The following is a 17,500-nucleotide window of genomic DNA, read 5'->3' on the forward strand; positions in this document are numbered from 1 at the left end:
TGTAGGGTAAAAATGAGGTCTACCGAGTAATCTTTTTAAAAATTTTCTCGACAAAACTATGTTTTATGCTAACTTTGACAATTTCGGGGGGGGGGGGGGGGGCTTAAATCCGTCACGGAGAACCCTAGCTCCTTTACTTGGCGTAAGGCAAAATTGATTTACTTGCTCTTTAAGGAGTAAATTTTTGATTGATTCCATATTATCAATTTGAACATTTACTGATAGAAATTTTTAATATAAAAAATCCTAATACATCTCGTTTTCTCTCTCTTTTAGACTTGGCCTATGGACATGACCACTCCTCCAATAGATGTTGACCCCAGTACTATTTCATATCTTCTGTTGATTAGTATACAGTGTATATGCAATCTTTACACAATCTTACCATAAAATATGAAAAATGACCAAAAGCATTAGTTAATTTTAATTTTATCAAATAAATGTCAATCCATCACACTAAATAAAAAATATAATTATTATAACCAATAGGTGACAGACAACGAAACTGGTGAAAGGTCGCATGAATTTCTCGTGACCTAATAACATTGCTTCATTTCTTTAACAGTTGAAGTTTTGGGTCATAATTGTAATGAAAGAAGAATTCCATTCTGTAAATGTCACTTTCTCTTTTAATCACTTCTTTGACTTTCTTCATTCCATCTTCCAAAATAGCTTGAGATTTTGCACACACCAAAATGTGAAAAGGTGCATTTGTATGTGAAAATCCTACGCTCCCATTCTGTCCCCTGATAATAAGAGTACACTGAGTTTCTCTCTCTAAAGCACCTTGTAAACTACCAACACCTGAGCAAATCTTCTTGATGAAATCCCCTCCCAAGTCTTCTTCTAAAAACAATTTCCTTCTAAATTTTAGTGCAGCAAAGTTCTCAACTCCCTCCTTTATGACATTTTCCATCTGAATTACAGCTTCATTCAATTGTCCCTGAGTCTCGGAGTACACTGTCAAGAAAGGATTTTCAAAATCAAGCACCAATTTACAATTATGATCTCTCTCTAGTTTCTTTCGATGACTTGCTTTATCACGGCCAAGTAAGAAATCAAACAAAAAATTGTCATCTTCAACAGAACATGGGAGTTTCATTACTTTCATCACTTTAAACAACTTGCTATGATCTTCAAAGAACCTTTTCACAACCACACCAGCTTTCGAAACTTGTGCCTCATTTTCACCTGTTAACACAATACTGAACACACCTTCTCTTTTCATCCCTTTCAAATGAATATTACAACCTGTTTCTTTTTCTAACTCATACAGTACTTCTCCATCTGATCTCAAGAGACTTTGTATAATATGTTTGTTATAAGCAAACTTATGAACTTTGACTGTTCTTGCTTCTGAATGCAAAAATAATTTATCTTTATGATCAATGAATGATTTCACATCTATAACTGCATTTTTGACAGAAGCCATTGTTGGCCCAAGTAGAATTACTTGAGGAGGACTATGTTTTTCTATGCCAGTTCCTTTTCCAGTCATTATAAATGTGCACTGAGTTTTTTTTCTTAAATTGGCTGGAAAAGTCTTGGATGCCTTTAGGAAAGCTACATCATCTTCCTTGACAGCAACCCTTTTAAAGAACTTGTTCTTTTGAAGAAGTAAGACATTTTTCACAATTTCTTTAGCTCTGGATAATGCTTCACTGCTTTTTGCAAACACTTTTATACCACATGGTAGTTGACTAAAATTTGGTATCAAGAAAAAGCTGAGATCTTTCCCTAGTTGTGCTAGTTGGTTTTGTGGTTGGAATAAGGGATGGTTTAGGAGGAGATCTTCACAAAGGTACCTTTGATATAAGTCACCAATGTCTAACACTGAAAAGGGTACCATTTCACAAACATTGTGTTCTTTCAGGATCCTTTCAATAAATGTTTCTAATTTTTGAATGGTTTTACTGACATGGTAGTGATTACCAGTGGCAGTTAAAGAATAAGGAGGGGATATTTTCAGGTGAATCGTACATTTAGATTCTTTTGTCAAATACTTTTTCATCTTAGCCTTGAACCCTAATAGAAATACAACTGAATGTTTTGAGCTCTCATCAGTGGTTAAATCCAAAGTTTGATTAACCTCAAGGCTTCTCTCTCTCTTTTGACCTGCTAAATATTCATCTAAATACAAGAGAGAGTTCTGCACATCATTCACAGCGTATCCCTTCACAATCACTTGATCAGGTCTTCTGGGTGAAATAAAGAGGCTTTGGAGTTGAAAGTTGGTTTTAATTCTAGTAAAATCCTCATCAGTAAGTTTTTTCATGTGTACATCTTTCTGAAGCTTTAGGGTTCCAGTAATGTTCCCTTTTTCTTTGGAGATTTCCTTCTCATGATCAGCAATTTTTACTATTGATCTAGATGGAACAATACTGCAAGCTTTCATATGTGGCAGACATATAGCAGAAGGACTTGGACAATTCTCAAGTACACTTATCCTAAAACACCTGAAATAGAAAAGGTATGTATATTTCCTTTATAATTATAATTACAGTTAAATAGGTTATTAGATGATAGTTAAATTTGTTAAATTGCTGTCTCATCAGTTTATAAATATCACGTCATGGGTAAATAAAACAAGTTTTTATGGAATATCATGAGAAATTGGGGACAGGGAGCAAGTAAGCTGAAAGTTAATATGGTAGAGGTATAAACAGGATAATCTGAGAAAAATACAAAAAGGCTCATATAATTTAGATAAACTGTGTGTTTCTGGTTCCCCGACCAACCCAAGGCACTTGTTATGGAAATAAATTTTTTACCTATAGCATAATAATAATATAAGGTATCTAACTCCGATATTTTGGCAACACCCCAGATCCCTTCATTATTCAACCAAGTTCAATTTGTTATACCATTAAATGCACTGATAAAAACACTATTTTTTCCATGAATATCTTCTAAATGATAATCTTAAGGGATTGAAATTAACTTTTTTATTTCCACTTGCAAATTTTAGCTAGTGAAAATTTTTTGTCCTACAAAATGGAGCAAAATTAAATTCTTACTAGCAAAATTTTCAAAGTTTCTTTTTTTAAAATTAAAGAAATCATACTTCAATCACTTTTGTTTTTGTTTTACATCATGTGCACATTAAGTATGTGCCTGCATTTTGAATTTTCATATTATTCTTCGGACAATGTTTTTGTAAGAATATATAACATGCATCAAATTTCAGAATATGATTTGGTAAACAAGTTACACTAAAAAATCTATACAAATTAGTGTTGTTATTGAAACATTGCAAACACATATATGTTGAGACAAAATTTGATCCGTGGCACATAAATGTTCGCAAGTGAAATGTAATATCAATCAAATGTATTCCAAATTTTCTAACGGTTTTGACAGAAGCAGTGACGCTAACATCTTCCTGTGTTGAGTTAACATAGACAAGGTCATTATTGTTTACATCTGAAACAGCTGACTGGGATCAAAATTTGGGTTTATATAGGTTTACAATATTTTTTATTCGAATGCATGATTGATCAAGACGCCTTGGCCTTTTTTCCACGCTATGCATGTACTTTGCAACGCATCTTGATACTCATTCGATAAAGCGTCTCTAAGCATAAGATCAAAAGTAAACTTCAAAAGGCAATGAATAAACCCGGAATATCCGAAAAAAGATTGAGTTTTTTACTCGCAAAAAATTGCGACCACTGGTGATTTTGAACTCGTGATTTTGATTTTCAACTCGCATTTAGCAAGTATTTCCCTGGAATTTCATTGCCTGTGATAATTCATTTACACAACCAAATATGGCATGAATGTCTTGGTTTTTATTTAGCTATGTAAACAAAAATATCTGCCTGCCGAATAAAAGTCAAAATAAAATAACGAAACGGTTGTTTAACCTACACAACTGTACAAAACTTAAATAATGAGTTTAAAAAATTGAATTCCAGATTTAAAATATTGCACTGAATAAATATATAGGCTTATTCTGTTCAGTTTCCATGATAAAAACTGAGCTTTGAAACTTGTTTGAAATAAGAAGTGAAACATATGGAGATCAGAGACAAAACCCACGTTACATATGATATGTACCATGTCCTAATGCCACGTGCAGAGTCAAGTTCAATCATTATGATATTTAGTTAGAATTTTCTCTAAACGGTTTTGTAGATTTCGGCTCTATATTTTAAATATGTACGTAAAGGGGCATACGTTTTCTTTACTATGCGTAATGAGCGTGTATAACATAATTTACTCAACTTTGATTGTTAAGTTTCCTAGTATAAAGCATCACATACCTCAAAAATTGTCCTAACATATTTTTTCATGGAGGTCGCCATTAAAATTTAGGAGTTGGTAAATTGGGACACACTGAGCCAATCCGGGACGGATTCTCTTTATAAAGCCTGTCCTTCTCATTGGCGGATCCAGGAATTTCGTAACGGGGGAAAGTAGGGGGGGGCGCAGTAGAAGGCAGGGGGTCTGGTGGCTGTACTGAAGCCCCCAGTGGGTCTAAGGCAAGGTCCGGGGGGGGGGGGTCTGGGGCGAGGCCATAGAAAGCTGAATCCGGCATGTTTCGCGCCAATTCTGTTTCACACTGAGATGGTTCGCGCCAATTTCGGTGCGAAACATTTCATGATTTATTTTAAAGGCAGAGATTTTAAGCACCGCCTTCAAAAATACCTGGTCTGGGTAGCCCTGTCAATCAAGTGCATGAAGGCCCATCATTGGATGCTGGAACTTGATTGACATTTACTTACTGGTCCATGTGTATACCCTGTACACCTTCTTTGACACTCATGGGGGCCTTCAAATTAACTTTTGATCCTTTGATGTTTACCAAACAGGGTATTACATGTACAATGAAAATTTTTAGCTTGATTATATGAATTAAATACACCTTTAGAATTTGAAAGGATTATGATATAATATAATTTATTTTTAAAAATTTGAACATTGGTACATTGAAACTGATGAAATTTCTTAATTGATTTGAATATGCTAAACAGCCCCCCGGTTCCGACGCCTAGGAACAGTGTGTGAAGTATAATTAAATTTGTAAATATTTTTAAATGTTTCTATTCATGGGTAACATATGTTTCTTTGTTATTCAGATAAGAATTTACAAGCAATCTTGTTCAACATGTTTCATGGTGACAAAGAATACATGTAGTTTAAACTTTGATATATTTTTAAAAAAAAGAAAAGTGGAATTCTGGGAATGACTGAAATTATTAAGTCTAATTTGGATGAATTTTTTTTAAATTAACACATACATTAACATCTCAAATAATCTTTGTTGTACGTAATATTTGAATTTATAGTATATGATATCTTCATAATTGTTTTCAATGGGTAGGGGTGTTTTCAAATATTAAAAAAATAAATCAATATAGATTATTGAGAAACTTTTTACTTCTTATTTAAAATTGTCTCAAAATCCCCCAAACAAGTAAAGTTTGACATCTGGGTATTTCACTGTGTATAAAATCACTTTCTGTGTATAGGAATTAGGACACAGATGACCACAGGTAGTCTGCTAGCTCCAAGGTATTCACACATGTACAAAATAAGCCTCTCACTCACCCGGAATTTACCACCGGATAAAAAAAATATATATCAAAAATTAAATATTTAATCACATTTTGTTCCATTTTAAAACAAGATGTGTTTGTGAAACACTGATGCCCCCGTATGACAACATAGCGAAGGTTAACCTTTCTCAAATAAGGATCAAATATATTGGTACCTTAAAGTGAGGCCTTTTCACAAGAAATACAAATGTTAAATATAAAACCCTAGCACCACCAGTTCAAGGGTTATGACCAAGGTTAACATTTGAAAAGGTAGGACAAACTCCGGGGTCAAGGTCAATGGGTCGAGATTGCTGATTTCTAAAGAAAGGCCTTATCTCAGAGATTACATATTGGAAGTATGAAAGCGCTGGCCCTTACCGTTCAAAAGTTATGGTCAATGTTAAAGTTTGTAAAAAGGTCAAACTCCAAGGTCAAGGTCAAAGGGTCAAGGTTTTTGATATCCAAGGAAAGGTCTTGTCACAAGAATTACATATGTGAAACATGAAAGCTCTAGCCCCTACTGTTCAAAAGTTATGGTCAAGATTAAAGTTTGTAAAAAGTAGTTTAAACTCCAAGGTCAAGGTCAAAGGGTCAAAATTGTTGATATCCAGTAAAAGGTCTTCTCTCAAGAATGACATATTTAAAGCATGAAAGTCCCTCACCGTTCAAAAGTTATAGTCAAGGTTCAAGTTTTTTTTCGTAAGTTCAGAAATCTCCAAGGTCAAGGTCAAAAGGTAAAAATTGTTTTGTTTTCAAATGAGAGGTCTTGCCAAAAAGAATTGATATTTGAAATATGAAATTCCTAGTATCTACCGTTTAAAAAATTAGGGCCAAAAGAAAAGTTCGGAATTTTTGTGTAAAAATGGGTCAAACTCCAAGGTCAAGGTCAAAGGGTCAAGGTTTTTGACATCAAATGAAAGGTTTTGTCAGAAGGAGTAAATATGTGAAGTATGAAAGCCCTAGTCCTAACATTTGAAAAATTATGTTCAAGGTTGTATTTTAAAGAATCAAGGTTCTTGGTTCTTGGTACCCAATAAAGCATCTTTTCACAGGGATTACATATTTGAAGTATAAAAGCCCTAGCATTTACCGTTCAAAATTTATAGCCAAGGTTGAAGATTTTTCATAATTACAGAAATGTCAAAGGTCAAGGTCAAAATGTCAAAGTTGTTGGTATCTAATGAAAGGTCTTTATACAAAGATTATATATCTCAAGTTTAAATGTCCTACTGTGTACTGCTCAATAGATATGGCCAAAGTAAATGTTCAAAATTTTTGTGTAAAAGTGGGTCAAACTCCAAGGTCAAGGTCAGAAGGTCAAATTTGGTGGTACCCAAAAGAAGGTCTTGTCACAAGGAATACACATGTGAAATATGAATGCCATAGCTCTACTAAATCAAAAGTTATAGGCAAGGTTAAAGATTTTGCGGACAAACAGACAGACAGACATAGAGACAGCTAGACAGACAGCTAGGCAGACGGACGGACACGACAAAAACTAAAAAATATTTATCCATTATAAGATATACAGTGTATTGGTGCCTTGCCACTGGGTAGTGAAATGCGTCTAATGCGGCAGGATCAAACGCCTATAGATCCATTGCTGCCGCTGGCTAGCCTACTTATAGGTGAAAAGGAGAGTAGAATGCGTAAATCTTTCCCCGCCAGTACAAAGACTCTTCACTACCAAGACTCCTTCAATGCCTCCTCGTGGCGATGCATGGTAAACTGGGGTCCTTGCACGCTGGGCTAAATTGGAGGGGATCTCGGGATAGCAAAGACCCCAGTGTGTAGGCCCACCGGCGTGTGGACATGCCCTAGCACTCATTAACCTTGCCCCAGCTATTGGTTAATAGCCGGCTAGATTGGAGTCGTTAGCCATGATAGACAACCATTCTAAGAGATGGAATTTGATATAAAAATCAATCAATGGCTAGGCTGGAGTCATTAGCTTTGGATAGCAGCTAATCTAGAGAATGAAGACCTTGACTACAAATCTCTGGCCCTTCAGGCAGGGGGTTGGGCACCAGGTTAATCACCTTGTCCTGTAAAAAACCCATGATTACAGAAACTGCTACAGATCGACGTTAACTATGCTTGCCCTTCAAGGGTTGGAGCTGATGTTATTGTCATTGAAAATGCAAATGAAGACCGCCATGCAAAACAGAGAATGACGTTAAGCAAACCGATACCTCTGTTTTCACCCAAATCAGTCACAAAAGTTGCCAAGTGGAATGTACGTACAATGTACGAGACGGGACGATGCGCACGAATAGCTAAGGAAATGAGAAACTACAGCATCGACGTTCTAGGCATAAGTGAAGCAAGATGGAATCAAAGTGGAAATATAACACTGATTACAGGAGAAGTTCTTTATTCTGGAAATGAGAACAAAAAGGATCATCACACAAAAGGAGTGGCGATAATGCAATTAAGAAAGCAAAACAAAAAACAAAAAAAAAGTCTCATGGAATGGGAACCTGTCAATGAAAGAATAATGTGGGTGCGATTTAAAGCTAAATGCCAAAACTTTACCATCATTCAGTGCTATGCACCAATCAATGAGGCTGAGGAAGAGGTTATTGATAACTTCTATGAAAAACTACAGCAAATTTGGAACAACACCCCAAAGAGAAATATTAGAATAGTGATGGGTACGCGGTGACATGAATTCTAAGGTCGGCCAGAGTAACAAAAGCAGAGAAAAAGTAACGTGAAAGCACAGTATTGTAGAGGAATGAAAATGGAGATAGACTAACTGAATTTTGCGAAACGAGCGAACTAGTGATAGGAGAAAGCCTTTTCCCTCACAAAAAAACATCCACAAAACGGCCTGGGAATTACCAGACGGCAAAACAAAGAACCAGATCGACCACATTATGATTAGTCAAAGATGGAGAAGTTCGTTGCAGGATGTAAGAGCCATGAGAGGAGCAGACGTTAATTCCGACTACCACATGTTACTAGCCAAAGTGAAAATCAAACTGGCAAAGAATGCAAAAATTGAGAAAATGAAATTAAAGTACAATGTAGACAAACTGAAAAACCTGACTGATAAGGACATATTCCAATTAGAACTGAGGAATAGATTCAGTGCACTATACAGCGAGGATCAAGAACTAGATATTGAGGGTGAATGGACTGCTGGAAGGGATATGATCAAGAATACATGTGAAGAAGTCCTATGAAGGAAAACCAACAAGAAGAGTAAATGGATGTCTGATACCACTTGGCAGAAGGTTGAAGAAAGCCGTTAAATGAAAGAAAAAGTTAACAACGCGAAAACAAGAGCACAAAAGAGTGATGCACATGCCAAGCGCCAAACTTTAGATAAGGAAATTAAAACAATCATGCAGGAATGACAAAAGAGAGTGTGTCAACCAACTTGTAACATAAGCAGAAAGAGCTGCCTACATGGGAAATATAAAAACTCTCTACAACATCACCAAAACATTAAGTAGACGTAAAACATGCAAGTCTAAACCGGTCAAAGACAAAGATGGTAAAGTCCTCATCAAACTAAATGAACAAATGGAAAGAAACAGAAAATCAAGAAAGCCTTAAAATCATTGAAGAATACGATATTTTATAAAGCGATATCCGATATATTGGTCAGGATTCTTAAAAAAAGTCTTTTAAAAGGTCTTACAATTCAATTAATTCATGAATTTTAAATAAAAAAAATAATTGTTTTACAACCCAATTTGAAGTTCTTGTATCACTGTCATAACGATTTACACTTCAAATTCAAATTTTTAATAAGTGTGAATACAACATGTTAAATAAAGATGTGTGTTTTTATAATATTTATCTATTAAAGATGTGCTATCTCCTTAATGATTATATCATTATTGATTAATTTTAATTCAAAGCAGGGAAAAATGTAACCTTTGCTGATTGAAAGTCCCAACTTTTTCACAGAATTATAAGAAAATCTGCCTGTCCGATACGTATTAGAAATTATTTTTTTCGATACGATACATTCTATAATATCGATACGTATTGAATATACGATATATTGATACAATCCTAGCATCGGGTTGGTGATTAATGTGACAGAAAAAAGTATTGGTCCAAGAACGGTTCCCTGCGGTACCCCGGATTCCACATTGATCATCTAAGTATTCCAATTCTGACTGAACTCTTATTGTCCTTTTTGTAAGGTTTAGTTTGTTAGCCAGGTATGAATGTCTCCTCGTATCCCATATTGTTCAAGTTTGTGAAGGAGTCTATCATGGGGAACAGTGTCGAATGCTTTGGAGAGATCCAGGATTGCTATGATTACTTGATGTCCATTATCGTAGGATTTAAACATGTCAAGTATGGTTATAGTGAGCTGGATTTCACATGAATATCCAGACCTGAAGCCACGCTTCAGGGATGTTAATACTTATTTGTTTTCCAAGTGTTTCATCATTTGTCGACATATATTTACGCTCTAGTAGTTTGCAAGGTACTGATGTGAAGGAGACTGGTCTGTGGTTTACAGTTGCATTTTTATCTCCTTTTTTTTTTGTAAATTCAAGATATATTTGCGCTGAGCCAGTCTTTTGATAGATTCCCAGTATCTAGAGAGGTTTGGTATATAATCGACAATGATGGTGCTATGTGGTCTGCATATTGTTTTAGGACTCTGTTTAAGTTGTCATCAGATTCGACTGCTTTTGATGGGTGGATTTTTTTCAGCAGTTTTACCACACCTTTCCCTAATGATGATTCTTTTTATTCCTGCTTAAATTTTGTTTGTCGAGGACATTACCTCTACTTTCTTCTTTGTAAAGACCGATAAAAATTTTCTCAGAAGGAGTTTTGCTTTTTCTTAGCTGTCGTTAATTAAATGTCCTTTATCTTTAAGAGGTGCTACTCCCCGACTCCGGTATTTTCCTGTTTCCGTGATTTAACATACTAGTATTTCCAGAATGGTTTTGGGTTATTCTGTTCCATACCTTCTAGGATTGCTGTGTTTATGTAATTCCATTCTGGTTTTCTAATTTGTCTTTTACATTCGTTCTGATGGCGTGTGTCTATTTAGTAAATTTTGATGTACTTAATAAAACCGCCGAGGTTTAAAAGAATCAAAGTGATCATAGGTTTCAAAGTGAAATAAGAACGCAAATATTTAATATATATCTATTCTATTATTATTGCTCTTCAGACTAACACAATTATATTCTTTCATATTTACTAAATATCCCAAAAGTAAACCATTATCATGATTTATTCGAATACATGTAATTATAAATACGAAAACATCTAAAAAATATTGTCTTTGTACAGGAATCAGACCGAAAAAATAATTAAATTGAATGCAGCTATATAAATTGTGCTTGCCTTATAAAAAAAAAAACCCAGAAAAGTTATTCGTTACAATTATATAAATTGTAAGTACACTTGTATTAATTGCAAAATTTCTTCAAACCTTTTTTTTCTCTTACACAAAACGATATATGAGACCTAGATATTTTCGGTTTACAGATCACAGTGCTTCAGATAAACAGTCACTTTAGATGCCTTTTTAATGTCAGTTATGAATATAAATAATTAATTTTCTTTAATATATCCTAGATGAACTATCTAATATTTATTAAAGACCTAACCAGCCAATGAAAAATTAACCATTTTAGAAGTGCACGTAGGCGAAAGTTGCAGTGATATTGTATTTTCAGAGACGCACATTCATGCATGCAATGATATGGAATAAGGCGATTCATAGCTATTTGGTAGAGCATTGAAGATAATAATTAAGAATGAAGGGTTACTTTATTATTTTTCTTCTTCTCTTTTGCTCAAGCTGTGTGATGTCCGGTAAGTTTATTTTTTATCCCTCTGTGATTTATTTAATTGTTCGCATTTCATATTTTTAAATTAATTGTTCACATTTTTTGTGAAGTTAAAGAAATACTGTAAAAAGAATTCATAGAACTTTTTATCGTCAAATTGACAAGGAAAGGATGTCATTGCATTAAAAAATAACTAGTATTACAGTTTTACTTACACAATCTGATTTCATTCTTGTGAGAATGTTCATTGGTCTTTTATTTGAACAATATTAATTATACTTGGTTAACTATTAGGAATTGCTTTATGGTTTTGGTTTATACATAAGAAATTTTTCTCAAATTGAAACTGTTATTAAATAGACTCAACTAGAAAATCTTTGGGTTTAAATATGTTTTTTCTTCCTGTAAATTCCACTGTGGGACGTGGAGACCGGTCCTTCGGATGAGACCGTATAAACCGAGGCCCGGAGTGCCGAGTATAGGACAAAGTTTGCAGCTCTCCACATGCAAGTGGTGACGTCTCCATATGAGTGAAAAATTCTCGAGAGGGACGTTAAACAATATACAATCAATCAATCATCCCTGAATTTATATAAAGTTTCAATTTAATTAAGCAAGCATTGTAAAATGCCTCATGTTTTATTAATTTGTATAATTTATGAAATTATTGGTTTATAAAAACTGGTACAAGCTAGGAATTAAATCATTCTATAGAAGATTTTTTTTTTCACACGAGACATTCATCATCATGTCTGCATTACACATAAAGGGATGTATATTAACTTAGGCTTGAAGGAGTTGATTTGTTTTAGGTAATGTGGATTCATTGGAATTAGCCAACGGGGAATCCAATGTCATTACTTTGGAGAGTGGACAACAAACATCCATTCGTCTGGTGTTTCATGCTACCAGTGTCTCTTCGTATTCGTTTTCAGCTGTTTTGGATATTGGAAAAGCTCTGGATAACTCCTCAGCTACCATAAATAGTTCAAATATGACGATTCTCTACGTCATCCAGGCATCCTACATGATGGAATTGAGTTATGGGGAGTACAACGTCAATTTTACGTTAACCTGCGATGAAGATTCAGTTACAAAAAATATGGTTTTGGTATACGAAGAAAGAATATCAGGTTTTATGGTATGTTGCGTCTTTTTAGTATGAAAATGAATATTTTAAAAAAATATGTTGTTCACGGATGTTTCAAAACGATAAATAATAAAGATAACGACGGTAATCAAGCTTACAATACAAATCGGGAGCAGACCTCTACATTATACAATACTTCAGACGTACCGGTGGGATCAATAACCATGAAGGGAAAAGCATCCCGGTCACGTCAGCCGCGTGGCCCTTTTCTTGATCAGGAATACGGAAAATTCATACTGAAAATAATGGCCTACCAATTTATCAACATTTGAATCACTGATAGATTTTATTTGCTGACAAGGTCATAGTACATCGCCCAATAGAATTTTCATAATCTTTACTTTAATCGGGACTGTTGATATTCTTGTCTCATCAACTTATTTAATGATAGCTTGCATTGTGTTAGAATTTTTTCATATATTGATTTACTATTAACTCTTTTTCTGGTTAAATATCCAAATATGAAACAAATGTATTCATACTAAGGTGACTTTGATTTTGAGTGCATTGGAATATCGAATCCACGTATGAATGACAATAAATTTTGTTAATTAACAAACCGTCGTCGATATACCTAAATGTTGAATCAATGTCCAGAGCAAGATTTGTTTCACAAAGGAGTTTTTGAATAAATTTCGCTTCAAATTAAAAAATTGGGACTGCTATGAATGAGACACATTTAGTACTAATGAAAATTCCGGTGCTTGTTCTCCAAAAAATACATATGTACACATATATATTGTCAATCAGAAGCTCAAGTACATATTTTGATTACTTCTTATGAAATACAATTGACCACTGTATTTTTTTTGTTGTTGTTCGGAACTTGGAAAAAAAGATAAAATCCAAATAGTGTTATGCCGGTTGAAAAGCAAAACAAAATAAATTATATTATACAAAAATCCTCAAGTGTACATAATTCTAAAATATTTCAGAGTTTTTTTTAATAAGGGATAAATTTCTTTTTAATCGATTTTAGATCACAACCAATTCTCCAAAATTTCTAGTGAATACAGAAGGAATCATTGAGGCCTCAATTTCCAGTGGATCGAACGTACTTATTGAATGGACATGGGACACAAATCATTCTTGTATCTATGATTTGAATGGAAATGGATCTCGATCATTCAGCATTAATCTGAACTTTACAAAACTGGGAGAATTCAACGTATCGTTTAGTGCCAACAATGGAATATCAAATTATTTCACGTTTGTCGTTGTGGAGGTTTCACACGGCGTTAGTGTACAGTGTCCATTTTTGTCCTGGGTAAGCGAAGAAGCAAACATTACAATAAAAATGTTGCCCTCCTCGAACTTACAGGAACCTATTCAGCGAAGGTTGACTTATGGAGACGGCAGCGATGCTGACATAGCCGATCTGTCAAGTTCGCATATGCGAACTTCTGGAATGGTATCCACTAAGCGATATACAGATGTTGGAAATTTCACAGTTTCAGCTCTCTTTTTTACTGAAGCAGGCGATTTCAATCTCACATGCAAAATTCTCGTCTGTGAAAAAATAAATGCTTCACTTAGTTTTGACAGTTACACAAATGACAACCCGGTAGTATTTCATTTTATAAACAAACCAAGATTTAATTTTGACTATGCTGTGGACTTTGGAAACGGAGTTTTAAGAGAGAGCACAGACACGGTCTTAAATGAGCCATACAACATTCAGCCGTTTACCCATACTTACAACGATTCTGGAGTCTACAACATTACATCTACCATTTGCACTGAATGCACTTGCATTACGAACAGTTACATCATCAATATCCTTTGTAAGGACCTTTTTTTATCTGTAATTTTTGTTTTGTTGTTTGTTTTGATATACTAGTTTTGTATTTCATTTTTTTAACGTTATTTTTAAAAAAATTATTTATTATTTTTTATTTAAGTACTTATTAGCAACAGATTGAAAATTTTCAATTTAATTAAGCAAGCATAGTAAAATTCCTCATGTCGTATTAATTTGTATAATTTATGAAATAATTGGTAAAAAAAAAAATTATATAAGCTTTAAACCATTCTACAGAAAATTTGTTTATCACATGAGAATTCCTTATCATGTCTGCATTACACATAAAGGAATCTATATTATTGCAAGCTTGAAGGAGTTGATTTGTTATAGGTAATGTGGATTCATTGGAATTAGCCAACGGGGAATCCAATGTTATAACTTTAGAGAGTGGACAACAAACATCCATTCGTCTGGTGTTTCATGCTACCAGCGGCTCTTCGTATTCGTTTTCAGCTGTTTTGGATACAGGGAAAGCTCTGGAAAATTCCTCAGCTTCCATAAATAGTTCAAATATGACGATTCTCTACGTCATCCAGGCATCCTACATGATGGGATTGAGTTATGGAGAGTACAACGTCAATTTTACATTAACCTGCGATGAAGATTCAATTACCATGAAAAATATGGTTTTGGTATACGAAGAGAGAATATCAGGTTTTATGGTATGTTGAGTCTATTTAATATGAAAATGAATATTTTAAAAAAGTATGTTGTTCACGGATGTTTTAAAGCGATAAAATATAGAAATAACGACGGTAATCAAGCTTAAAATGCAAATCGGGAGCAGACCTCTTAATACACGTACCTTAGACGTACCAGTGGAATCAATACCATGAAGGAAAAGGCATCCCGGTCACGTCAGCCGCGTGGCCCTTTTCTTGATCAGGAATACGGAAAATCATACTGAAAATAATGGCCTACCAATTTATCAACATTCAAATCACTGATAGATTTTATTTGCTGACAAGATCATATTGCATCGCCCTATAGAATTTCCATAATCTTGACATTAATCGGGACTGTTGATATTCTTGTTTCATCAACTTATTTAACGAGAGCTTGCTTTGTGTTAGAATTTTTTCATATTGTGATTTACTATTAACTCTTTTTCTGGTTAAATATCCAAATATGAAACAAATGTATTCAGACTTAGGTAACTTTTATTTTGAGTTCAAAGGAATATCGAATCAACGTATGAATAACAATTAATACCGGGGGTATTTGTAATTGACAAACCGATATGCCTTAATGTTTAATCAATGTCCACAGCAAAAATTTGTTTCACAAAGGAGTGTTTGAATAAATTTCGATTCAAATTAAAAAATTGGGACTGCTATGAATGAGACACAAATAATGCCAATGGAAATTCCGGTGCTTGTTCTCCAAAAAATACATATGTACATAGATATTGTCAATCAGAAACTCAAGTACATATTTTGATTACTTCTTTTTTAAATACTACATATGACCACTGTATCTTTTGCTGTTTGGAACTTAGAGAAAAAATAAAATCCAAATAGTGTTATGCAGGTTGAAAAACAAAACAGAATAAAGGAAATCATACAAAAAATCTTCAAGCGTACATAATTCTAAAATATTCCACAGATAATGTATTTTAATAAGGGTAATTTTTTAAAATCCTTCTTTTAGATCACGACCAATTCTCCAAACTTTCTAGTGAATACAGAAGGAATCATTGAGGCCTCAATTTCCAGCGGATCGAACGTACTTCTTGAATGGACATGGGACTCAAATCATTCTTGTATCTATGATTTGAATGGAAGTGGATCTCGATCATTCAGCATTAATCTGAACTTTACAAAACTGGGAGAATTCAACGTATCGTTTAATGCCCATAATGGAATATCAAATTATTTCACGTTTGTCGTTGTGGAGGTTTTACACGGGGTTAGTGTAGAGTGTCCATTTTTGGCTTGGCTTAGCGAAGAAACAAACATTACATTTAAAATGTTGCCTTCGTCGAACTTACAGGAACCTATTCAGCGAAGGTTGACCTATGGGGACGGCAGCGATGCTGACATAGCCGATCTGTCAAGTTCGCAAATGCGAACTTCTGGAATGGTATCCACGAAGCGATATACAGATGTTGGTAATTTCACCGTTTCAGCTCTCTTTTTTACTGAAGCAGGTGATTTCAATCTCACATGCAAAATTCTCGTCTGTGAGAAAATACATGCCTCACTTAGCTTTGACAGTTATACAAAAGACAACCCGGTAGTATTTGATTTTACCAACAAACCAAGCTTTAATTTTGACTATGCCGTGGACTTTGGAAACGGAGTTTTGAGAGAGAGCACGGACACAGTCCTAAATGAACCATACAACATTCAGCCGTTTCCCCATACTTACAACGATTCTGGAGTCTATAACATTACATCTACCATTTGCAACGAATGCACTTGCACTACGAACAGTTACACCATCAATAAATTTTGTAAGGATCTTTCTTATATCTGTAATTTTTGTTTTGTTGTTTGTTTTAATATACTATGTTAGCGTTATTTACGTTATTTTTTTAAATTAATTTCTTCTTTTTTATTTAAATATACTTATTAGCATCAAATTGAAAATTCAAAGGCTGAAAATAATTTTTAAAATGCTTTCATTTTTTCCAGCTGGTATTACTTTGTTTGATGTAGCCAATGGAGGCTCTGATGTTGTCCATTTACCAAACGGTGGACAATCAACAATAAATTTAATCTATGATACACAAGATGCTTCTGCTACTTATTCATTAACTGCGGATATTACATCTGAGACAATGCTGGACACAACAGCGGCTTCTATTGTGGAAAGTAACAAAACAGTGACGTTTATCATGTCTTCTTCATCCATGAATACTCTTCAATATGGACAATACGAATTGATTTTATACCTGAAACAGACAATTAGCAATTTCTCTGATACAGTCTCCAAGAAATTGTTATTAGGTTATGAAGAGGCAATAACAACTACTCAGGTATGAAATGTACAAGTGTTAAATGTATACAGATATGTGTTTTATCATATCATATTGTACATAAGTTTATTCAGAGAAAACAATGAAATTTAAGCTATCTGTGTTATGTGGAAGCCGGTTGGTGCCAGGTAAAAAAAATATCTGGCGGCTGCCACATAAATAATTGACGACTGCCAGATAATTATTTAGCGGTTGCCAGATAAATACGTATTTTGATATGATTCTTGCGGCCGCTAGTTATAT

The 17,500-nt window shown here is 34.2% G+C and overlaps 2 protein-coding genes across 2 annotated transcripts in view; one reads left to right on the forward strand and one right to left on the reverse strand.

Annotated features, from left to right (window-relative positions):
• Window positions 1-417: 417 nt before the first annotated feature.
• LOC134252401 (uncharacterized) lies at window positions 418-4,341 on the reverse strand. Its single transcript, XM_062734873.1, has 2 exons — window positions 4,266-4,341; window positions 418-2,456 (listed from the first exon to the last, which is right to left on the reverse strand). Exons 1-2 carry the CDS (start codon window positions 4,283-4,285, stop codon window positions 551-553), a joined length of 1,926 nt encoding a protein of 641 aa, XP_062590857.1. The 5' UTR covers window positions 4,286-4,341; the 3' UTR covers window positions 418-550.
• A 4,126-nt stretch (window positions 4,342-8,467) lies between these two features.
• LOC134252407 (uncharacterized) overlaps window positions 8,468-17,500 on the forward strand; it is a 33,911-nt gene continuing 24,878 nt past the window's right edge. The window contains exons 1-6 of the mRNA XM_062734879.1: window positions 8,468-8,675; window positions 12,136-12,464; window positions 13,453-14,257; window positions 14,608-14,939; window positions 15,928-16,732; window positions 16,914-17,257. Of these exons, the coding sequence (XP_062590863.1) occupies window positions 8,468-8,675; window positions 12,136-12,464; window positions 13,453-14,257; window positions 14,608-14,939; window positions 15,928-16,732; window positions 16,914-17,257 (2,823 nt within the window). The remainder of the gene's footprint in view (window positions 8,676-12,135; window positions 12,465-13,452; window positions 14,258-14,607; window positions 14,940-15,927; window positions 16,733-16,913; window positions 17,258-17,500) is intronic.

This window comes from Saccostrea cucullata, unplaced genomic scaffold, assembly GCF_032062105.1.
Source record: "Saccostrea cucullata isolate Sc308-1 unplaced genomic scaffold, CSIRO_AGI_Scuc_v1 ctg45, whole genome shotgun sequence".
Taxonomy (NCBI): Eukaryota; Metazoa; Mollusca; class Bivalvia; order Ostreida; family Ostreidae; genus Saccostrea; species Saccostrea cuccullata.

What these genes read in the sequence shown, in the direction of transcription:
- LOC134252401 (XM_062734873.1), bottom strand. Translation starts at nt 4,285, where the DNA reads ATGTTAGGACAATTTTTGAG. An exon ending in ATGTTAGGACAATTTTTGAG is followed by an intron (nt 2,457 to 4,265) that starts GTATGTGATGCT and finishes TTTCTATTTCAG; the next exon opens with GTGTTTTAGGATAAGTGTAC.